Genomic DNA, 24,797 nt, shown 5'->3' on the forward strand with positions numbered 1-24,797 from the left:
TTGAAAACAAAGTTAACCTGGGAAATCTGTATCTTTGTAGGCAATGTTCATGTACAAAATATGAAGGTTGCATCAGACCCTGTGATTCCTGCCAACAATTACTCCACTGAAAAAAGCACAAAAGAGAAGGCAAGATAATTCCCAGTAAAAATGATGACACCAAAGAAAGTCTAGCCCTTTGTCTAGTTTTATTCTTTGAATCTCATTTTGTTGAAACCTAGCCAAAAGCGATGAAGTCATTGTTTTGTTTTCTTTTTGAAATTAGCTTCAGGCTCTCTGTTTTCCTAAGCAATTTTCAGGCCACTTCTTAGTAAAATCAAGATATCTGAGCTAGAAACCACCCTTGTCATGAGAGCCATACGGTGCATCAGCATTTTCAAAATAAAATAAACAAACAAGCAGATTAGAGAGAAACCGTGCAACTCAAGGTGAAACATTATAGGACTAAAGTAGACACAGTTCAGCCAAGATTTTCTGAATAGGGTAAATGAGCTGGTTAAGAAGTAGATGATGGAACAATAATCTGATGAATATGTTGAACAAGTGTGAGCATCATCTGCCTATAATAAAAGTTTATAATGGAATTAAACATGGGGAAATCTGTTACAAAACAGTGTTTTTTCTTACTATAGAAGAATCACTCTGGCAAATGTGAAAGTGACTTTTTGGCACACAAGAATGTGAAATTTATGGGGAAATGGCCCAAATAACTTGTTTCTATGAATAGGACCCTAAAGGATTATCTTAAACACTTCCATATAGTGCACATCATAGCATTAGAATGTAACAGTATATACAAAAAATGGAAATACAAAAAAAGGAGGGCTAAGAAAGACTGAAAATCTCATTGAACAGCATATAATGAACAATTTATATAGTTTATTTCTCTAAAGTTTCTATAAGAAAAGCTGAAAGCATACATGCAGTTTTAGTAAATCTGTACCTGGCATCTTATTTATGATAGAAATATAAGCAGAATATACATATGCTTTAAACTCAGTAGTTATTTTGTTGCTAAGACTTTGAATTAATTTCTTGATTGAAATATCACTAATATTATTCTGGAACTATGCTTGAGTTCAATGAACTTACTACTATTCTATTACAAATCCAGATGAAACCAATTTTCTGGTAAAATGATTCTTGTTCTTTTCATTAGAATGACACACATATTAAGTTGTGCTTGATTTGTACTCCCCAATATAGATGTTAGTGGTGTAATGTATCATGTAGCAAAATTACATTTGCAGACAGCTTTACATAGTGTATATATACTGAATGTCTCATGTGGTTAACAATAATGCCTACTAATATGGAAAGAAGCTAGTATCAACTCTTAATTTTCAAACTAAAATTTTATTCCTAAAATGAGAAGCATTCATTAAAAATAATGCTTTGGGGAAAATTATATCATTTGAAACAAAACTGGCCTAGTAGTCCCAGGTTTACATCTGGTGTAAGCTCCTGTGTCAAGGTTAAGTCAGGTCTAAAACTGGGCTTGAATTCAGTGATGTCAAAATCAAAGATCAACTGTAGCAACAGTAGAAATCTCATGAAATATATTTTTCTCAGGAGTTCTCCATTACCTGATCCATAATCTAAGAAAAACCATGCAGAGAGATTCCGGCCATATCTGAACTGAAATGGAAACCTGATCCCTTTCAGACATGCCCCAAAACCAGAACTGTAAAGGCAGCTTCCTGTCTGGAAATTAACATTTGAATCATCATAAATTCTAACAGACTCACATACAAGATGCTTGCCACTTATCGCTTTAAAATAAGTCCTAAAGTTAAAAACCAGGCCCCAGTGACTTCACAAAAACTCCCTGGGAGTTCAGAAAGGATATGGTAATCATCTTAATTCTCTCTGTGCTGAAGCATAATGTGCCTTCATTTCCATCAGATTTTTACTACATAATCCTTAAAATGAACAGCATCCACAATTGCTCTTACGTATCCTAAAAGCATGTAGACCTTTGCTTACAGCAGAAAATATGCCCAAATTGATTTCATCTTTCTCCTTTTCTTTAGACTGTGTAGCCTTTTGCTGGAGGAACAAGGTATACTACTGTGACTTGTGTGTACTGTTCATAGGAAGCTGTAGCGCACAGCATCAAGCAATCAAAGGTATATTACTGTACACAATGCACACAACTAGATATGTAGATAAGGAATGTAGCAAATACGTTTTACAGTGGCAGTTTGTTTACTGCACACATACTGGCTGGCCGCAATTTAGCTTATCACACAGCTTTAAAAGGTTATGGGGTTTTTTAGTATGTGACATTTTGATTTATGAGCTAAGGACACTGCGCACAAAGATGCTAGGCCTTTTCTTCTGAAAGGGCAAGTGACAGAGTTTGTCTCCAGAATCTGATTTTTGCATGTATTGGGCCTGATTCATTAATCACTTCCACTAGCCTCTGCCAGCAGAAACTCAGGCAGTGAGCTGCTGTGCTGGAAAATCCACCCAGCGCTGAGGAGTGGAGTATTAGAGCAATTCAAGGTGCTAGCAAGCCTTGTTCTCAAGGAGGGCAAAAGCCAACTGGCACACAAGAAACTGCAGGCGTGGCAAACTGAAGAGTGGGTATGGCCAATTCTCCCAGGATATACACCAATACAACATATTTACTGGGCAACTTCCAGTATCAGGCCTCTTAAGAATGTCATATTTCACAGCTACATGCTGCTGGCAGATAAAACAAGGTTGGCAATGCCATGAGTATCACCTGCTCTTGCCTGGGTATAATTCAACCCAAGAGAACTTGCAGCCCTCACCTTTTAGGGGTATTTGTGTGAAAATTGCTACCTTTCTTCCAGACCCAGAAGCAGATTAATTAAATGCACTAGAAGCAAAGAAAGACACTTGATTTAATTACTTATCTACCTTCTCTCTTTTCTGGAATGAGATTATATGAATGTCCCATTGTACTGTAAGGTCACTCATGCAAGGGGGTGACTGCTGACAATAAACCACACTGAATTACTGTGTTTGTACAAAAGGTCTGTGGATCAGTGGTATTGCAAAGTCCTGCATGAGCTGTACACCCTGAACAGACTACATCTGGAGTGAAAGGCAGCAGCCGTTTACACACATTTAAGCACAAAACATCACTACAAATCGGTTAAGTCATGAAGTATGGTGTATGCGACTGGTTTTCATACAATGCGTCTGTATAAATGTGATTGCATCACAGCAACTGTGGAATCAGAACTCCAGCTTTATGTTCAGTCACGGAAAATCATCAATGTCAGCATACCTCAATATATATGCTTTTCCATTTAGACATATAAAGACGTGAGCTTAAAGAAGCAGAGGGAATATAAGGAGTAATTACACAATTTAAGATAAGAAAGGGACACAGGCAGTTAACCTCTTTGCTCATGTGAAGAGTACCACCGTACCATTAATGACCACAAATGATCAGGACGCTCAGTTTAATGCTTCATCTGAAAGACAGCACTCCCAGGAAAAGCACTTGCTAGTTTCTGATGAGAACTGATTTGTTAATCCACCAAAATGTGTAACTTTCCTAACAAAAGATATAAAACATTCTGAATTACAATTGGCGTAATAATCTCAAAAGAAAATGTCCATTTGGGAAGCCTAAATTTCAGACCTTGTGGTGTCATGCAGACTGAAATCCTTAAAAATTGTATTAATGATGGAAAGAAAATTATGCACCATGAGGTTTTAACCAAGCAGCAGAATTTCTGAACTTTAATATATTGCTTGAATAAGTAAAATAGGATTAAAGACCAGACTCACATTACTACTGCAGGTTTTGTATCGAATATTTCGACCTTCACAGTTCCTGAAAAAGAGTAAAATGGTTACACTGAATAATGGCAAAACACAACCATGCCTGTTTTACAGCTAGTTATTCGCTTGAAAATTAGACTTTTATTGCTACTGCCCTACTATAATTTGGACTCAAAATGCAAGGTTTAAATACAAAGGGGATCTGGGGATTCAACAGGTTACACTGCTGTCTCTCTTTAGCAAAGAACGTGTGGCTTTCCCTGGAAGCCTAATTTACTGCAAACCTTATGAAAAACACATTTATTTTGTGAAAAAGATTTCACAAGATATCCCTAAGCCTGATCTATGCTGACTGCAGCAAAGCTGCTTCTAACCCACAAGATGCAACCCAGAAGAGGATCAGAGTATCTAAACAATCCTTTAATCAAGCATCAGACTAATGAGCATTAACTTTCCCTTCTCCTATTTTGTTTAGGAAAGAAAGAACAGCCTAAAACCTTTCCTTTCTTCCAAAACGCAATGCAACTTTTGAAGAACAGCATGTAATTTTACTGCCATGTGAGCAGATTTCATGATTTTAAATGAAATTCAATTCTTATGGATTTCTCAAGTGCCCAATGCATGTGAATCCTGAAATCCAGGCAATGCAGATCCTCAGCAAAGTCTGTTGTTAGTAGCTGAAATAACAGGCATATAATAAAGTCATGATCATTTATTATTGTGGTGTCATAAATACGGGGGTGGGGGTGGAGGGTGTGTTTCACACTTTTGGTTTTTTAGGGACAAAGTTTGCCAAACTTCTCAATAACTGACAGGCACTTCGCACAGGGTAAGACACTCTCCTCTTAAAAAAGGTAAAATCAAGCCCTTGAAAGAATTGAAAACATTTCAAATGATTTGACAGGTAATTATAATTAGTGATGTCTCCAGAATTAGTAATCGTGTTTTTGGATAATATGTTATACCAAAAAGACCCGCCTTACATTAAAGAACGCATGAACGTATGGCTGATAATTTAAAGCTGTTGAACTTTCCACTTTTTGCATGCAAAATATTAAGAAAATTCTTTAATATGTGTGACAGATTGAAAACTACCATTTGAAAAGGAAAAGGCAATGGATGCCTGGAGTGAGAGTTCAACCAGCTCAGCTGAAGGTACAACTCTGCAAGCTTAAGGTATTACATGTCTCAAATTTCCAATCTTTTGCAAGATAGATTGCATCAGAACATGTAAGTTAAAAATGTTTATGATACACACAAATGTGAAAACTTTGTTTCACAATTGCGCATTTCCTGGACATTACAACAACAATAAAACACAGAAAAAAAAGCCCTTGAAAGTACACATTTGTCAAGGTATGGAAAACACATGTTTTTCACAGGGGAACACATTAAAAATATTAATAAAACCACAGAGGAATTTATATTGCTACAATTTATTGAGCTCGTTTCACAGTTCCTAGCACTCTGGTAGAATATCACAGCTTCTTGCTGGAACTATTGCTTTCCTCAAAGATTTTTGCGCATTATGTGCTAAAAGAAATAGGCAGTGTTTTAATCAATCATCTTTGGCTACGTATTTCACAGAGTTTGTACTTCACTAGTGTGTCACACTATGAGCCTTCTTTAAGAAAAATCGAATTCCTGGGTGATACTGCATTTAACTTAAAAAATCTCAACAAAACAGAAATTTAAGCATAATCAGCAGTTTTAAAAATCTCAAGAATAATTCAAGCAAAGCAGGCAATTACATATGCCAGCACAGATGCTTCTAAGCTGGTTGGGATCTCTTCTTGCTTGACTACAGGTCTATTGCATTACACCTACTTCTAGGATTGTAGCAACAAATCCTACGTTAGTCCAGCTTTACTACTGAGGTAAACTGTTTTCACCGCACATGGTGCTCTCTTCAAATTACACTAAGGCTTATCCATGAAAACGTATGGCTACCAGGACCACTGCTCAAGAAGAGCTGGCAGAGGAAAAGTTTCTTAACAGAAAGCAGCATGTGTACATCTATATGTAGAGTCACTTGTTTTTCACTACAGGGAAGACACGGAAGAGCCTGCACTTGAACATTATTTCAAGTAATGTCCAAGTGCAGGCTGATTTGCATGCAGGTAACTCACCATTCACTTTATATTACAGTGACAGGGACTTCTCTCAATATTTGACCATACTAAATCATTCTCATTGTTTCACAAACATACTTAATAACATGCTAAAGTTCTATCAGAATTGAAGGCTAAGATATTTATCTAATATATTACAAAAGTATATTAAAAGCAGTATTTCATAACACTTGATCTGTACACAGCACTTGGTTCCAGAAACAGAAGCAATAATGCTTCTCTACAAACACCAGCAGAGGATAGGGAAATACATCAGAGCTGCAGAAGACTAAATACACATAAGCCTGTGACTCACCTGCCGTTTAAACACCTTCTCAGTGAGTAGGAAGCTCCCCCCCCACATGTCCGTGAGCAATCGCTCCAGGCCCCCCATGCATCCCAGGAGCCATCCTTATCTTCATCTGAGCGGGTAATTCTAGAGGTCTAAAAAAATGGAAGATAGGAGAAAAAAAACAAACCACAAATTAATTTATTTGGCACATGTTTTACTGCCTGCCATTATTAGTACTATGTACATTACTTTGCTGCTTATTTAAAGTATTTTGAATTTACTTACTATTTCAGTACATAACAATTACACGGGAAAGGAAGCAGAGTCTTTGAAGGTACATTGCCTTTGAAGATGCATTGCCTTCAGCCAAAGGACTGCTATGTCCATATACACTGTCATCCCCAACATGCTGTGTAGGAACCACACAGTAGATCTTGAGCAGCCTAGCTAGGCATCATGTTCTGGGCAGGTGCTTTCTGAGATCCTGACCAAAGGAGTTTCATATCCAGAACTAATAAGACAACGAAAGTCTCTTTTTATCTTAAGTGTGCCTGCACTCAGGCAGTAGTACAGAAATTAAGCACATCAAATCTTTCAGAGTGCACACCCAGAACTGCAATCAGGGAAGCAAACCAAGAATACAACTTCATTACAAAATGTGCTATTACTTTGAAAGAGATCGGAGAAAAGCTTAAAGATCACTTGAAGAGTCATTTTTAGGCTACACCAATTATATACTGATTTAAGCTTAAACTCATTTACACAGGCTTCAAAAACATTATTACCGGACATCACAAATGTTAAAATGAAAGATTTGTGACAAAGGCCAAAATTCTTCTTGACCCTTTAAAAATGTCATTTTCCACTTGCACTGTATCCTATTCATTTCCCAGAGAAAATTCTCAGAACATTTTAGAAAATGGTTGCTTAAATACAATAGTTCAATATTAAAAAGTAATACAAATCAAATTATTCAGTCATGTCCTTCTTTAAGAGAGTATTTTTTGGTTTCTGATTTTCTTCACGAAGAAAGCATAGGGTAATTAAATTCAGTGTTTCTCCAAGCATTTCTTTGACTTTGCTACAATTGTTCAGCAGCTGTTCCATTTACATCCTACTTTCATTCCTCTGTCTCTGCAACCTTTAAAATTTCCCTTTTGAAAAGAACATCATGCACACATTTTCATAACAAAACTTCAAAGAATGATTCCCTGAGAGTCATCAGACATACAATGGGCCAGTTATAAAGTTGTTAAGACTTTTTAGAACCTTATATTACACACAGATTGAGAGGAAAACACAAATTTCTCTGATCACTATGGTGATAGAGTTTGCATGTAAAACTACCTCAAACATAATGCAGTGGCTATTAACACCATTATGAATGAAAGTCATATTGTGGATAAAAATGAGGCAGTGAGTCATATATCTCAGCGACAGAGAATACTGACTGACATTTACTCTGCCCCAATACAATTGCAAATGACAGAACATTAAGAGCTTACTCAAGCTTTAATTAAAGACCATTTACAGCTAATTTTTTTATTGCCATTGACTTAAGTGGGCACCTGAGCAGACCTCTGATAAACAAAGGCAGTACATTCATGTTACCATTTTATTTCTGACAACGCAGGAAGGCTCAACTTAAGTAGTGTTTCGGAATCTTTACTCCACCTCTCAGAAAACAAGTGCACTGAAACACTGAAGGGCTACCTGTCAGCAATCATCAGGCAAAGAGATCTAAACATTACAAAATAAACTGCACCAAGTAAACATTCAAGACTGCATAAGTGCCAAAAAAAAAAAGTTTAAAATGCTAAAAATATTTTCATGTGTGACTAGATCCAGATTATTCAAGAGATTAGTATATGTCCTAATACTAAACCAGATGAACACACTTTAATTCATATTTTATTTAAGAAATAAGCTCACAAGAACAGGACTCAGTCCTATTTTCTTCCAAAATGCCTCACAAAAGTGATTTAAAAGTGAAGGATGCGTAATTCAAATCATAGAGTATAAGGGGAGACTGGCCCATTTCAATGGTTAGAATGTGTTCACACCACAGTTGTGCCTATAACTGTTGAACAAGAAACTCAAATGGTAAATAGTTAAACTTAGTTACACTTAAGCAGAACCAAGGACTACTCAAACACATTTTAAAGGCATTAATAAGAGTAGGCAGATCTAGTACTGTAGCACTATTCCCTATAGTTAAGCAGCTAACAAACATTGGCAATTTCCAATTTTCCATCCCTTCCTCAAAAAACTTGAGCTTGTAAAAAAAAAAAAAAAAAAAAAAAAAACCCACCTTTGTAAGCTATCTCCATTTGAACACTGAACTGCAGAAGTTGCTCTAAACACATCAGTGGCTCCTCAACTTTCTTGCTCCCGTAACTTTACCAATTTTACAAACATTTACTGTAAAGCTTTAAAAGTGTACTTAGGCCAATCTACCGTTCCAGGAACGATAGAGCCCTACTGTGCCAAGATCCCTGAGGAATTTTCATGCTGGCTTTGGGTTTACTTTACATCAGAAGCCAACTCTACAATGTCTGACACTGAAAATGGAAGCAACTGCCTTCAATCTCGAACAAAAAGAGCTCAGCACTTCCCGACAAATCACTCAGCACGGGAAAATAAGTCAAGATGAACAAAAAGTCACTTCTTTCAAATTTATGAGTGCAAAATTAAAGTTTGTCCTCTGCAATCCCAAGGCAAATGATTGTTTTTTAGTATGTTGAGAAATGATTAAACTTATTATATTTAAAAAAGCAATGCATGCTGCACTCTTTTTTTAAACTAGATAGTTTCTTTTGAGAAAGCAGTGACAATGCCAAAAATAATCCTAACTTCATCATTGTATTAAAACCAGCCACATGATATTAACAGACAGAATGTCATCTAAAGCCCTGAACAATGTCCAGTTGTTCACTTCCCAAATTGCTTTGATAAAAGGCATTGTTCTGAACTGTATCTAATTAAAAAGCTGTAAATACTAGGATGATCAAAGCAGAAGTTTATGCCAGCAAAGCCTTCTTCAGAATCACTGACTAATTCAGTGCCCACAGTGTTGATTTAAACTCCAGCTAGTTCAAACTGTTTGTCCCATGGGAAAGAGTTAAAAGCAGCTTGCACTGGCTTTGTAATTTACTAGCAAAATAATTCTGATTTACTAGCTGTCTGGTTTCATAAACTCTACATATTACATTTGTCTACACCACGGCACCAAACTGAAGTAAAATAAAGAAGAAGATCATCAACATCATGATTTAAACCAACAAAATCTTGGAAGCTCATTTAGGAATTAAATCAAGAGCTAATTGCAATTGGACACAAAAGGGTATTATTATTATGAGGACTGCATTCGTGGTTTGCTTCTTCAGTATTTCATGGCTTTATTGTCTTCAGTCATAATTCTAACGGTTCAGAAGTGAAGCTTTGCCGAGCCATATTAGAATGGAAGTGGTTTTCCTTTAATGGTTTAATTTTGCAACAGATGAAGTGCAACACATACATTAGGCACATTCATTGTGAAAGTATGTATGCACCTACGCACACATAAATGTATGTATGTACATGCATATATGTACCCATGCTGTAACATGATCAAGTAAAGGCACAAGAGCTGTAGGGAGTCCAGATAAAATAACTTAAACCAGCTATAAACACAACCTACATCATTTGCTGCTCTTTACGTAAAACTAGATGGCAAAAGGCGTCACACTTCCACTGTATCCAGCTAAGCTAGCAGGAGTTGTATCCCTTCCAAAAGCATCACATGTGAACGCAGGGTTAGATGCAAGCATTGCATTCAAAGCAGTATTTAAGAACCTATACAATGTTCTCTACAGAAATTAATCTAGTTTCTATGATACAGGTAGTTTCAAAAAAATATTTCATCCCATTCTATATCCATCCTAATCTGTATCAAATCTATAATTCATTTTCAAAGTAAAGAGTTAAATCATGACAATGCTCATGGGCATGGGCAAGGATCACCTGAATCAGGGGATGAGGGAAAATAAACAGGTATTGAAGTGCTTGGTGACACAGGCAGAGTCTCAAAGACTGAGATGACAGTATGCCAAGGTTTCCCCAAGGTCTGAGGCCCAGTAATGTGCAATCTGAGTCTCTGCTGACAACCCTTAACTGACACAGACAGCCTTGTACATGGAGAATTTTACTCAAAGTGTGGCACTGGTAGATTTGGACAGAAGGGGAAATGTTAGTGCCAGTTTCCCTTCTTCCATTCAGGGCTCTGTTTCACTTCTGTCACATATGGGCACATACTGCAACACGATGTTCTGCTAATTATTTGTGTGTGTGCTTTCAAGCCATTCTTGCCCCGCAATGTACTACTCAAAGTAAGAGTATAGCAGAAGTGGGTACTGAGGTAAAATGAAATCCAGATGTTACCAGGGCTGATCATTAATATAAAACAAGGGGATTTTTACTGTCACTTGTAACACCCAGTAAATAACAACAGCTACATTGACACACATTACAAAAATCAAACACAGTGCTGTTATATGGAGAAAAATGATTATTTGGCCAAACTTTTGTTTGGCTGTTATGAAGGATGACATAATTGTCTTGAATTTGGTCATGCAGACTTCAAAGGAGACGTGGTGCCAGAGAATGAAGGTCAGTTTGTGCAGTTTTATTATTATTCAGACATCCATTACATAAGGCTTGGATATGTAAATCTTTAGCATTCAGCGTAACAAAGATTCAGCTTCTCAACAGAAAGGCTCCGATACCTTATATGTTTGTTTTCCAAAGGTTTTAGCATATATTTTTGCTTTAAATACAAACACAAGCCACATACCTCAAGCCACATACATTGCATTTGACACATGAGAATTATTGTAACAATGTGTAATGAAAGAAACATACAGACCCAATACTGGGATTCATCTGCAAGAGTCCCCAGGTGACAGTTCCTCTGCCATGTACATATCACACACAAACTACCCCAAATCCTGCCCTGCGATATGCCCCTGAGCAGGGTGCCCAGCTCTGTCAGATTCTAGAAGAGATTCAATACAATCTCTGGGTGGCATCTACCAATGCAGATCGTGCCTAGGGCTGGATGGATATATAAAATGTTCTACTCAAACAGGTTAGAGTGATGTGGCTCACAAAATAAGACTTTGCCATAACAAGTAAGGACTTCTGCAGGAATATTTACCAATGCATCTGCTACTCTACCAACGTCACTGCAGCTCTCTGGGTGAGCACTCTTTGATTTTTCTCATGGCTTCTTATCAAAGTGGTTTGTATTAATTCAAAAAGGCATGCCAAAGTCCAAAAGAGAATCCCCATAAGGAGTTACATTGGCACAGCTATATCATATTGCTATTTAATAGCACATTGCATATAATTAAATTTCTCCATATAGAATTTAGAGTCTTCAGATTAAATTCATCCAAGTGAAAGAACCTATTGAAGGGTATAAACACCACTTCAGTCCCACTGAAGGCCTAAATTAAGCAATACCCAAAGCTCAGTACTGGCCCTTCTCCCAGGAGTGAATTTCATCCGTGATGGTATTTTGAACAGAGATGAAGCATTTCCTTTTTATTGCTTCTTCCCACTCTCACAATCCATAACTACTATTAACACTTTCCTGACTCTCAGACTCTTCCAAAGCACAAGGTTATGTTGCTGTTCACTAATCTTCATGCGCAGCACTGCACTATGCCGTTTTCTTCTCCTCGTACCTACAACAGCTCTGAAGAGAGGTAGCACAAGGAATTATGGCACTGAAGGGAAAATATCCTGCCTGAGTAGCTCTGTGATGCATTTCCCAGATTCTTCTTTCCAGACACTACACTTGGTGGAAAAGGTATCAAATTGCACTGTTGACTGTATCCATGAGCGGAGTGCATAACTGAAAGAACAAGTATTTACCTGCAGACAATCATCGGATATGCTATTCAGCCTCAGAAGCATATCCTTCACTTTTGACTCTGGCTGTTATGTCTATGGCTTTGCAACAAACTATGCTAGAAATCTCTTTCCCTGCTTAGGTCACATACAGAAATGATTTATACCTCTATTTTGTATGTAAGGTGTAGAATTCAGATTACAGATTTAGGAAAAATTATTTCAGTTGTGGCAGCAACTAAATAGAAGAACAGTCAAAACTTATTTCCAGACAAAGAAGAATTATTAATGAGTTCTTGCATTACCTGATTTTAGTGGAAAAACTTCCACTTGTTTCATTAGGACATATTTTGAGACACTTCCTGATACATTTCTACTACTGCTGGGTGCACCTAACTGTGCACTGTATATGCCACTAAGTTTTATATATCTTTTACTTATATGTACCAAAGTAAATTATAAATTATTCTCCACGTTAAAAAGAACGTATATGGAATTATAAGATCCTGGAGAAAAAACAATGCACCATTATTTTTGACTGATAAAAATCGTCAGGGAGTAAATGCAACTATTTTAAGCAGATGTTTAGAAGTAATTAGTTTTAATATACTAACATTATTTCAGTCACATTAACTGTTCCTTGCACTTGGCCTTACCACTGTGTAGGGGTGTCCATGCACCACGAACTGACTGCAAAATGCAATCAGTGCCTGGTAACAATAAGAGCATTTCAGAAACACGAGCTGGTAAAGCTTAGTAACAACGAGAATCACCAAAAAGAAATGAGCCAAAAGGCAAATGATGGACTTATTCAGCTACATGAAAGAATACATCTGGGGGCTCAGATGTAGTTTAGAGCTGTCAGTGTTGAATTCTGCAATATATTTTCATTCTACAGCAGTTTTGAATAAATTCAAATTCAAGTTTTGGAAAATAAAACATGCAAAACAGTCACACACAGGAAATATTTACAGTGTAATTCATTTTGATACTAAACTGAAGGCAAATCCCAGCATGTTTTTCAGTATTATACTGCATCCAAATTTTCCGTTGATAGTGTGTTGCAAAATTTCACATTGACAACACAGGCCTGCACTGCGGGAGTTGTCAGGACAAAGTTGGAGGTTTTGGCAGGTGGAGCAGGGATACTTGAGGCTTTTGGCATCCAGGAAGGGATGAAATGTTGCTTGGCTGTTTGGCACCTATAAGCTAGCTGAGGCTTTTGGCACTGAAAAGAGTCTGTATCACCTCCTTCCTTCTTTGTGAGCAGTAACAGAGGGAACATGGAATTTGTGGGCATGGAGAAGGAATCGTGGTGGTTCCCGCCCTAACTGCTTCAAGTAGAAAACAACTCCATTAGTATACCCAGCTCCTGTAGTCATTTCTGCACCTAACAACAGCTAAGGACAGCACCTACATGTTCCTGCTGAATGGAATCAGCACTGAAGTAGTTAAAGCATAATTAAGCTGCTCTTTGTCCAGTTTCTGAGTTAACTACATTGTTCAGAGGAGTTTAAAAAAAACCCACACAAATTCTAGTTTTACTCAATGCTGACAGGTTTTGATGACCTATACTGAAGTCCAAGGGTACATTATTCTTACTTGACTTTTACAAGAGGAACACTTGCCTCTGTCCTCTCTTCTGGACAATGGCAATCTTTTATTTTCTTGGGTGATATTCCATAAATTACTATTTTGACAAATAAATGTCTAGCAAAGACAGAAATCATTCATAAAACCCTGATATGCATGTGCTGCAAATACATGTCACTGACAATGCACCTGACAACCCAGTTTTCTTTGCCCCAGTTTTCATTCATGCTTGCCTAACTAGAGCCATGAGTCCTGTATCTGCACCATATATAATGGTAAATACTATTCCACATTTACCAGTATTAGAGCATAGAAAGATCTTACGTCCTGAGAATGAACGTAAGGCTAATAGTCAACTTTGTTGATACCCAGTCAGGTAAGAGTCTGTGCTTCTTTTAATGCTTTTCGGTCCAATCATCCAGGACAGCTGACCAGGATCAAGAATATGAAACACTTCTCCTTGAGTTTCCCGTATTTCATAGTCTTCCAAGATTTAAAAGTACATGTGAACATGTAGCTGGAAATACATAAATTTTAACTCTCAAAACACATCCATTCCTCTGTATCTGCCCCATCTGAAATGGAAACTACACTAAGAAATGTTTAGAATCACTCCAATTCCCTCCATTTCTAAGCGGTCTGGAGAATTATAACTTAAAGATTTGCACGTGTAGCTGGCAAATGACTCAAAAGCCACAGAGCTTGGGAAACGCAGAGAGGTTCTGAAAAGGGAACATAACCAAGAAAGCAATATAGATTGTAGCACTCTTTGCCCACTTTCAGTAGTCAGTCTGAGGCAAACACTTGCCAGGGCTTGGAAGTAAGTTAAAGGTGGAATTTTAGAGTAAGCAAAAAAGAAGGAATGGAATCCTTTAAAAAAATTTAAGAAACACGACATTCCTTTTTAAAATACCATTGATTACATTAACATTCCCAATGAAGAACTTGTTAGGATATAACTTTTAAATATAACTATATTAAAATAGAAAATATTCTTCAAAAATGGTATTATTAACTACACAGTCCTTGCATTTGGTTGTGCAATGATATCTTGCCACAGACCTAAGGAAAACATTTTCATTTTCATGTGACAAATACAACATGCAGTCTTAATACATGCTGATTGCAGCTTTTGGGGCTATGTATTGTGATGTCCATTTTACAAGAGATCCTGACCTCAGGAAGGAGGAGGAGAAGGTGAACTGTGTGAGAAGCACAGCTGAGAATTACATCTCAGTGTCTGAAGTCAGATTTTAGAGCCCCTTATAGAGCTCTACCACCCCCTATTTTGAAATTACAAACACTGCGCTTTCTACTATGTGTATCTATAATAGGTACAAACCATGTGGGGGGGAGGAAAGTCTTCAGGACATTTTTCTATGTTAATTATCTCTAGGCCTATGTATAAATCTGCATTAACAACATTCCATATATTTCCTGGAGTCCATAAAAGTAGCAAGAATTCATGCAAGCTTTACCGAATACTTATTCAAAATTTGCACCTGGATACACTGGGTTTTTCCACCTTCACACTGCACACCACATGTTCCTCATCCAGCATAAACAGTGTGATGGGTCAGCCAGAGTCCAATGTACCAGAATTCCTCAGGTGCATAATAGGAAAAGAGATTCCAATTTCTGGGAAATATAGCTGGCATTATTTTTTTGAATTACCTTATTAAATATATTTGCAAACATCCAAATAAAGGTGCTTTTAAATACTTTACCATGCAATTTTTAAAACTGGTCTCAAAAGTTAAAAATTGCATCACTTCAGCCCATGCAGTGGAAAAGAGAAGAGTAACACTGATAAAGGGGAGAGCGTTATGCCTGTGACAAAGCAGAGGATTTCCATAAGCTCCCAAAGATTACAGTGGCACATCAGTGCACTGACAAATGTGCAAAATCTTTCCTGTCAAGGCTTATTTTTCAGGGGGTTTTCCATATTGTGATACCATATGAAATTGTATCATACTTCAGTGATTACATATTTTTGAATGCTTATAAATCATGATTTCTATGTATAAAACAGTACGAAACAAAAAATAATCCTAAACATTTCTCCTAAGGGTCAGGTACCTATCCCAAACTCATCAGCTTTTGATAAAATACCTGTGCCAGTTTAGGATAGCCTTATTTCCTTCTTGATCTGTTCATTTAATGGAGACCCACTTGACTGAAGTTGAGGAAGTCATTCCAGGGTAAGGAGAGCTATGGCAGGAATGCTACGAATTACTGAAGCTCTTGATTAAAATTAATCAACAACGTAGTAAACTTACAGTTTACAAGTAGGAGCAAAGTGACAGAGGAGAGCACAGGGTGGAACTTGTTGTTTTCCAGCCTACAGGTAAGCTGTAAGAACACGGAGAAGAACAGAACCTGACACAAAGCCAGGAGCTGTTACCACAATCGCCATCAAATTTCACTCCTGCTGATTTGTGGTGATCCTGGTGGTATTTGCCCAAATTAACACTGCAAACCCTGAAGTATAAGAAAGGTTATTCTGCTTACACGACACACACATGCAATCCAAGTATACTTGGATCCTAGACCATATGACACATTCACAGAATGATTATCTACTTGTTCCCACAACATTATCAATTACTGTATTACGCTGAATTTGTTAAAGAGTTGATTTGCCAAGAGATTCTTGAGTACAAGACTTACAGACAGGTTATGGAAAAGTAAATAAAGAGAGACTATGGGCATTAAAAATTACTTCTAAGTTACATACCATTTACCTTACAATTTATATAATAAACAAGCTTTATCCCATTGCAATGATATATTATGTATTTAATTTAAAGCAATACCCAAAAAGCAATAACTTCAAAATACACAAGTCCTTGATATTTATGTACAGTACCTCTATATACATCCTTTTGAAAGAAAAATCGTGTTTTTTCTAATTGGTTACAACAATCTTTTTTCCTTTTTAAGAAATTGTTTCGAGGATTTACAACAAAAAAACCCACAGAAACCAATCCTTTTTCTCAGGAAAAAAATAAAATTACTGCACCTCTAACTTTTAAAAGAGCCCCAACACATATCATATATTTTTTAAATTTGTTTAAAATAATTTTCCTGACTTGAAACACTGTCTGCCAAGTTTCAGCTAGAAGCAAAATTTCATGGCCAACTGCCAAACCTATGAATAAAAGGAGTTTATAAGGGAAATACTGACAGAAGAATAAACTGTAGCTAAAGCAGCCAGCACAGAAAAGTCTTTCCTGTGCATTTTGTCTATCCATAATCTGCAATATTCATAAGCCTGGATATTGGGATATTTTGCCTCAGTTTAATGCCAAGATTATCAGTAGTGTCAGACTGATGATTTGGTTGTAGGTATTTATACCATATCACTCAGATGAGGCATCCAAACCTCTCACTTGTGAGCTAGAGCTTCGACCCATGTCTCCTGACTCACCCTGCTATTTAATACTACATGTAGCACTTTTAATGGTAATATTTCTATAAAAGTAATGCAAAGCAGATCACAGAACATAAGTAGATACACCTGGCAACAGAACAAATGTCAAAAGGAAAAATATTAAAGCCACATTGTTAGCTGACAGCAATTACAAGAATCCTAATTTTCCTTTCTATAAATATAGAAAAATTAAGTTTATCAAGTTTTGAATTTTAAAGGCATTATTTTATGTTGACGTATTTCTCACCCCTGATTTTTGAAGCAGATAACACTTAGTACAGAGCCATTTTAAATTAACATATTGAAGGAGAAGCCTTAAGCCCATAACCAAGAAGCAGTCTGACTGAAGTTAATTCTGCCCAAAGTAACTCTAAAACTTGTCAGCCTGATCATGGTGCCTCTTTACTGCAGCATAAATCAAATTTAACAAGATGAGTTTTCTTCTCAGAGAAAACAGTTCTTGCCCCTTTAACCGTGACCTGATCTTTGGGTGATACTAAGCAATGGCATAACTGATCCAAAATCAAAATATAATTTTAGTGTTTCTTTTTATTACTCATGCTTAACTTAGAGACAAATTTAATATTTAAGTTTGCTCAGCTTCACTGGCTCCAGCTGATTTCCTGCACTTGAAGAACAGTTTCATTCATTGTTGTGAAGAGCTCCCTTTACACAAAGGTAGCCTGACTTGCAGATGTTGTGAATCTTCGATGGTGGGCACCTGCACTGGTGAAACGTATCCTTAAGCTGCTTCTGTCGCTGCTCTGTCATACCTGTAACTTTTGTTTGATCACAGGTTATTCACAGTCAAAAGCTTGCACCAATTCTGTCATCTCAAGCTTCCACCAGCTGTGTTCTCTCACATCCAAGCAAAACACACTCAGATTCTTCAGGAAGTTTTTTTAGATAATTAAAAAAAACATTTAAATATCCTGCCTATATCTCATCTTGCAGAGGATCCCAATATGCAGAAGTTGCAAGCCAAAACATCTTTTGAAGGTGGGTTTTGGATATCACCTTTGCACAGGTTAAAAAAGAAGTGTTGCTGAGAAAAAAAAAAAATCTTCAAAATTAAACTTCATGTGCAGAGAACAGTTTCCCAGAAAGGTGCTTTATGTGGGATTAAAAATGTAATCTCTCTTGTCATTTCTTTCCACTTTGAGTCAAATAACATATAATCCACTGAAACTCATTTGGTATCTGATGAATAGTTTCCCTTTTATTGATTTTCTAGCTTCCAGCTTGGGGAGAAAAATCCTGTCAAGGGTACAGTTCAATGGCAGCACAAGTCTAGACCCAATTCCCAAAGAAGCAAAAGGAAAAAAAAAAGCCACTGACTTCAAATAAAGGAAGATGAGGGCTTCATTACATATGTGGGGTAAGGACATATATTTCCCCATTTGGAAAAATGTTAGCACAACTTGCTGGCTCTTTTGTGCCCAAGTTCCTAGTTTTTAATTCTCCAAAGACAGAATTATCCAACCAATAGTATTCATGGTAGAAAAAGACAATTTCATCTATCTTGAGTTTGTCTCTGACTTCATTCCAGATCTCTACTACTGTGTATGTTTAACTACAGTATCTTTAGCAGTCGGCACAGGGTAACAGGCCTGGATATGGAATATTAGCATGACTCTTTCCATATCTGTTCAGTGCCAGTGTTTCCTATTATCAGTCCAATATTTTATGGTTATTGTATTAGCTTCCCAGCAGTACTTTCTCAAGTTCTGTAGCCTGAAACCTCCATTAACAGATGCTAAATACAATAGTTGTTTTTCACTTTTAGATCTTGTGAAAGCCCATAAAAACGAGTGGTCAGTTTGTCCAATTTTCTAAAGACATTTTCCAAGGTTTGAATGGGCAACATATAAAACCACTAAAAATACTCTTGGCAGCTCATTCATTTGGATTGTGTTCCTTCTGCCAAGCCAACTAATGAATAGCTTATTCCAAGATAGGACTTCCGCATGAATTTTTTATAGCAAAGGTAAGAATATCTATTTATATAATTCCCTGGTCGCTTGTATTTGAAGGGTTTAGAGAAGAGAGTTTTTTGGGCTTTAGTTGTTTTTAATTAAAAGTTGCATTAGCATTTGGACTCAAGGAAAATCTGTGTAAATAAATTAAGCAGCAATGCTCCTTTTTTTTTTAGTTTTGTTCTTAATTCTGCCTTATACTCTTGTAAATGAAAGACAACCAAAATATTACTGTCAGACAGTTAGTGAATACAGCTTGATTTAAAAGCCACTGAAATCAATGGAAAGTATCTCTACTGACTTTGTTGGACTTTGTAGAGGTCCTACAAGAACCACCTGAATTCCATGTCAGATACAGCCAAACTAGAGACGTGGATGTGATTTCTTACACATCTGGGCAGATAAAGATCAAAGAAGAACGAAAAAACCTCCTACATACTTTTCCTAAATTTATTTCTTCTACCAGCCTCCATTTATCAGTGTTCTGGCTATAAAGCAGGTATGTAGTTGGAGTCTACGATTATGCTTCTTCAAACACCCACAAAAAAGATCCATTTAAGAACACCATCTCCTTTTTTGGCCACAAGAGAAAGAAAACAACATCAGGTGTTGGTTAGCTATTGAAACCAAGTTGTGCCCCAGATGCCGTAGATTCCCCTGACACCACCAAAACTAAGTTACATTTGTCACATAAATTATGATTGTTTTACCTTTGTTGCAAAGAGTTGTCAGTCACATTTTAGTTGTCAAAAGCCTCCCTGTTATCATCCCATCTCACTCTCCAGGTTAAATATGAAAATATTTGCACTTATACTAAATGAGAGTATTGAGAACAAGAAGGAACTTCAAACAATTACCCACACATACATTTTAACCAAATGGTATTTCTTTTTCAACATATTTAGTATAAAAAAGCTCTTTTTTGGCATGAAAGAGATAAGTATCTTTTATGTCTTTTCATGTCTTTTGTACACAAATTTATTTTGAAAGCCTGAAACTATTTCCTGCTTGTTTGCACACTTTTTTCCCACCAAAATACATAAAGGTGAATTATTTAAGTGAAGCTTTCCAGAGAGGCAGGGGACCAATGAGCTATGCAGTCCATTATATACAGCTAACATTTTATACAAGTTCACCCACTGACAGATTCCAAACACTTTTGAATGTTCCACATTTTATGGCACTACTTATTTCTCTTCTGAAAATATACCCTCACAAAAAGGAGGCTTGTTTTCCCTTAAAAAGATCTTGCTCACCATTTATCATTCAATTCAAATAACACACTATAATCAGTTTACCATAGTTATGTTGCTGAGCACACAGGGAGATCAACATCCAGTTTTTTTGCCCTCACTGATGCACAGCATCTAACTTCCATGGTTTTTCCATGCACATCTTTCAATTCTATTAAAAATTATCTGTGCAGCATCTCATTGGTTCAAAAATAAAGCACAAGCTTCTCAGTCTTTGTAGAGATGACAAATAGCTAATGGTAAAAATGGCTTATGATCTCATTCTCATTTCGCCTTTGTGTGCTCAAAGTCACAGCAGTTGCTAGGTAAGAATAAAGAGAAAATCAGGGAAATAATTTACAATGATAAATAAATGCTGGGGTTTGGAAGGTTGTGCAACCCTGATCACCAAATATATTTAAGAACAAGCTAGACAAATATCCATCAGGGAAAGTTTACTTGGAGTTGATCCTGCCTTAGAGCAAAGGAATAGACCAGGGGGTTTCTTCCAGAGCCGTTTTCTGTTTGATCTATACCAGACATTGAGGGAGGGGAGAAGAAGGGCTAAGATTTAGCTACTCTGAAGAAGCAATCAGGATTCTGAAAACAAAAGTAAGGAAGGAAAGGTCTATCACTGCAAGGTGAATGGATTAAAACAATGACTCATATTTTGATTGGAGACAAGGTCCATCTCTCAGCTATCTGTGCTTTCCCAGATGTGTGAACTGGTTTATGCCTGCCAGAAGGAACTTTCTTCCAAAACACACTATTTCACAATATATTTCTCACTTCAGGCAGTATTCTTCAAATTACCTAACTACTGTTTTGCTCTACCCTTTTATCACAAATCAACTTTGTGTTTCTGATTTACTGTATGTGCAGCTTGGATAACTCAAACATGACAATTCCATTGTCTTCTGGAGACTGGCTGCATGTATCTATTCCAGGTGGTCTGTCTGGAAACAGATACACTGCATACCCAAAAGCTACTTCTCCTTTTAAGCTTGCTGATGAACTGTTCCTGCCCATTTTGGATCATTAATTTACACTCCAAATCCTTATTCGCACTACAAATACCATCTATTGTACACATATATTTTCACATACTCCTGGTCACCATGGATTAACAGCTTTCTCTAGAAACTACTCATAAAACACTAGGAAACATCATTAACAGAGATAACAGCTGCTATATCCAAATTCACCTTCCTTTTGCTCCACCTCAGTTTTCAGCATTTGTACATGGCCGTGTAGAATGTGTCGGGCTGTGTTCTGTGTTGTACTTGACAGCTACATAAGTCACAGGAGAGTAAAATCATTGAAGAAGGGTAACCATCTACCACTTGTGTATCTTCTAAATCTGAACTGCTGTAGGCCCCAATCCCCTTCCTTTTTGAAACTTCATGTTACAGCAGGTCTCTGACCTTTCTGGAGGTGGCATTGCAATGACCATGTGCTAGGCTTCCTATTTGTGTTGTACACAGTCATGGACCTGTACCACTACTGAGCCAAAGCCATTTTCCTCAGCCTTCCACACTGCTTTTTGTGCATTGCGGGGCACCAGGTGAAGCAGGATTAGTCCTGCTGCTTTTATTTCATTCAAGTAGTTTATTGCTTTTGTCCGCTGTTTCTCCTGCCTTAGACATCCATACTGCTAGGGGACAGTTTTGCACATCTACACATTGTTGGTCTTGTTACAGTTATACAATCAGAATTCATATTAGATGCCAATAAAGGGTTTTAAAAATATAACTATGAAAACATGACAGGGATTTTAAATCTACTTTGTGTAATTTGGCTACAGTTATCCTGTTGCAAGGAGATCTATTCATAGGCAATCCTATGGGGGTTTTTTAGTCTAGTTCTCACTAGGGAATGTTTTGGAAGAAAAGTATAAAAAGACATTGTTTCCTTATTATATAATACTCCTGACTTACGCCAAGAATATTCTCATGGTAAGCGTGTTCATAATCTCAGAGATTGACACAGCTATTGCATTACTTGTGTCTATACAAGTACAGCTTCTAAAACTACAATTTTTTGACAGTTTTTGAAAGGTGACTTACATAGGATAAAAAAGCTGTGTGCTTGTGTTTGCATTTCTGATTCGTAAATCTTAACCAGTAATTAAAAGCAGATCTCAAGTGTGTCTGCAAAAGCAAAAAATTAATGCAAAATTAAGTCAGAGATGCATTAAGGGAAAATATAGCTTTGCTGGTTAGATAATTGGTTAGATACTACCAACAGTTTCCTTAAGTAAGAGAAACTTCCTAGGTTAATAGTAAAAGCGATCATGTTGTTAAAAGAAAACTCTTCTGAGTTTTTAATTATAAAAGTCTAATAAAAGGATCAACAAAAAAAAGAGCACTGGAAGGTACCATCACACCATATTTTGATACAATGGCATAAACGTAACACCTAAAGCAGCTAATAAATTCTTTCCTGCGAAACAGGAATAAAGCATTGATTTGCTGATTTGAAGAGCATGGGCATCGAGCCTGACCGTCTACTCTGTCCTCTTAAACCAGCAGCAACAGAATTTACTCTTGTTGCTTTACTGAACAACACAACTTTAATGTATTATTCTTCCCAATTTTTCAGATGGGGAAAAATAAAACAAGCACATCCAGAGTTGGACATAAAGAATAATCTTAGCTGTGCAATTGAAAAGTTTTTATTATATCCCCAAACCCTAATTCAGAAAGCAAGCTGTCCAGTACTTCTTGACTAAAATAAAATGTTCCACTACAGATATTTTGCATCTGCCTCTTAAATGCCACAATTTTTGCACTTACAGATATGAACTCATCCAGATCTGCTCCTTGCAGTAATGAAGCATTTCACTTAACTGACACAGATGTCAGTGAAAGATTTTGGTCTGTCAGTGCAAACCCTTTATACAAAGTGAGAGAGCTGATAATTCACCCAAACAGATAAGTAAGTACTAAATAAGGAATGGCAAAAAGAGCAAAAGTTACTGGTGTTACAGTACTGAATTCAAATGTTGTCCTTGCCCACTATGGAGAATAGGAGGTTCATATCGTTTGATGGAGTTGGGCAAAGGACAGTATCCTTAACAAGACTCATGAGCAAGGAAAACTGAATAGGATGTGTAAACAGATAATACCTGTGCTTGGAACATTGTGTGGCAGCTTCAGAGGACAATATCGTGTGCTTTATCTTCCTTCCTTGAAGGAATAATTGGAAAAACTGGAACAGTTTAAAGCCTAGTAACCTCACCAGCAGCCATGTTGGGTACCCTGAGAGACAGTTTAGAAGACTATGTTTGTTCTCCTGTTTTAGCAAGCTGCTAGAATAGGGTCACTTTGTAACAGAGTGTAAATCTCTGCCTCCACCATGCTCCTGGCTGATTTTGACAAAGAACTTGAAGGTAGTAAAACTTGTGTTGCTTCTCCAAAACTATTTTTCCATCCCTTGCAATGGAGAAACCTGTGTATGAAGAGAGTGTTTCTGATTTCACTCTTGCTGCAATTACTGCTCCCTCATTCAACTTCTAGGCCTAGCCGAGAAAGTGGGAAGCACCTTCAGGAATTGAGCAGAGTTCTGCATCTGTGATCATACCACACAGTGCTCTAGTAGCCTGTCTGTGTCAGACAGAGCCAAAACCCCAGCTCAGCACTGACTGTAAACCCAGCTTGTCATAATGCTAACCTCCCAAGTGAGAACAGGAATTGTATTTGAAAAAAACACGCTATCCTCTCTGCCAAGCAATCCCTACAACTGGCCCAGCTACTTTGCCTAAATCCCAGCAATGCAAGGGGAAAAACGCAGAATTCAGACTACGCCCTTCAGTAATTCAAAACCACAAAGCAAAGATATCCTGTTGTAAGGTACATGGTATTCCAGGATTATAATTTTTGCTTTGAGCCACCTTTCAACGTACACCAAATGGAAGCAAAACTCATTCCAGAGTGTTATGAAGCCAGTTTTTTGTCTCTCACAATTACATTTGAAACTATAGTGACAGATTACAGGAAATGAACATATGGACAGCATGATTTATAAACACTTTTAAACAATGTAACTTTTATCAGTTCTGCTACATCAATCACAAATCTAGGAACAATTATTTTTTTGTATATGATACTCTCAAGAGTGGTCAGGACAGGATTTGCTGACAGCCTATCTTAAAAACTGAATTATAAATTGCGTTTGCTCTCTATGCCAATGTAATGGCCCCATGCAGATAAGAGAAATCACATGCTTTTCACAAACAGAAAAGCATTAAGGAGAGAACCAAGGAAAACCTTGCTATGCACACAAACAGAAAGACAGTCTTGTCAAATAAACTTGATGCCACTTTGATAGCTGGTGTGGCTGGGAGGGGTAATTTCAGCTTTTACAAGGCATTTGACCTGGTATACACAGTTTTAAAAATTAAGACTCAAAATCATTAAAGCATATGCTAAGTTAATGCAAATGAGTGGCAGATTTCAAATAACCCTCACCAAGGAATCAAAGGGGATTAGGAAGTAGGTATAA

General features: G+C 37.0%; 1 protein-coding gene across 4 annotated transcripts in view; it reads right to left on the minus strand.

Moving 5' to 3' along the window:
* Positions 1–24,797, minus strand: part of ADAMTSL3 (ADAMTS like 3) — a 179,923-nt gene that overhangs the window by 91,834 nt on the left and 63,292 nt on the right. For all 4 annotated transcript variants that reach the window (XM_030498307.1, XM_030498305.1, XM_030498306.1 and 1 more), the window contains exons 4-5: positions 6,193–6,320; positions 3,772–3,817 (exon numbers count right to left, since the gene is read on the minus strand). In XM_030498307.1, the coding sequence (XP_030354167.1) occupies positions 3,772–3,817; positions 6,193–6,320 (174 nt within the window). The remainder of the gene's footprint in view (positions 1–3,771; positions 3,818–6,192; positions 6,321–24,797) is intronic.

Source organism: Strigops habroptila, chromosome 9, assembly GCF_004027225.2.
Source record: "Strigops habroptila isolate Jane chromosome 9, bStrHab1.2.pri, whole genome shotgun sequence".
In the NCBI taxonomy this organism is placed as follows: Eukaryota; Metazoa; Chordata; class Aves; order Psittaciformes; family Psittacidae; genus Strigops; species Strigops habroptila.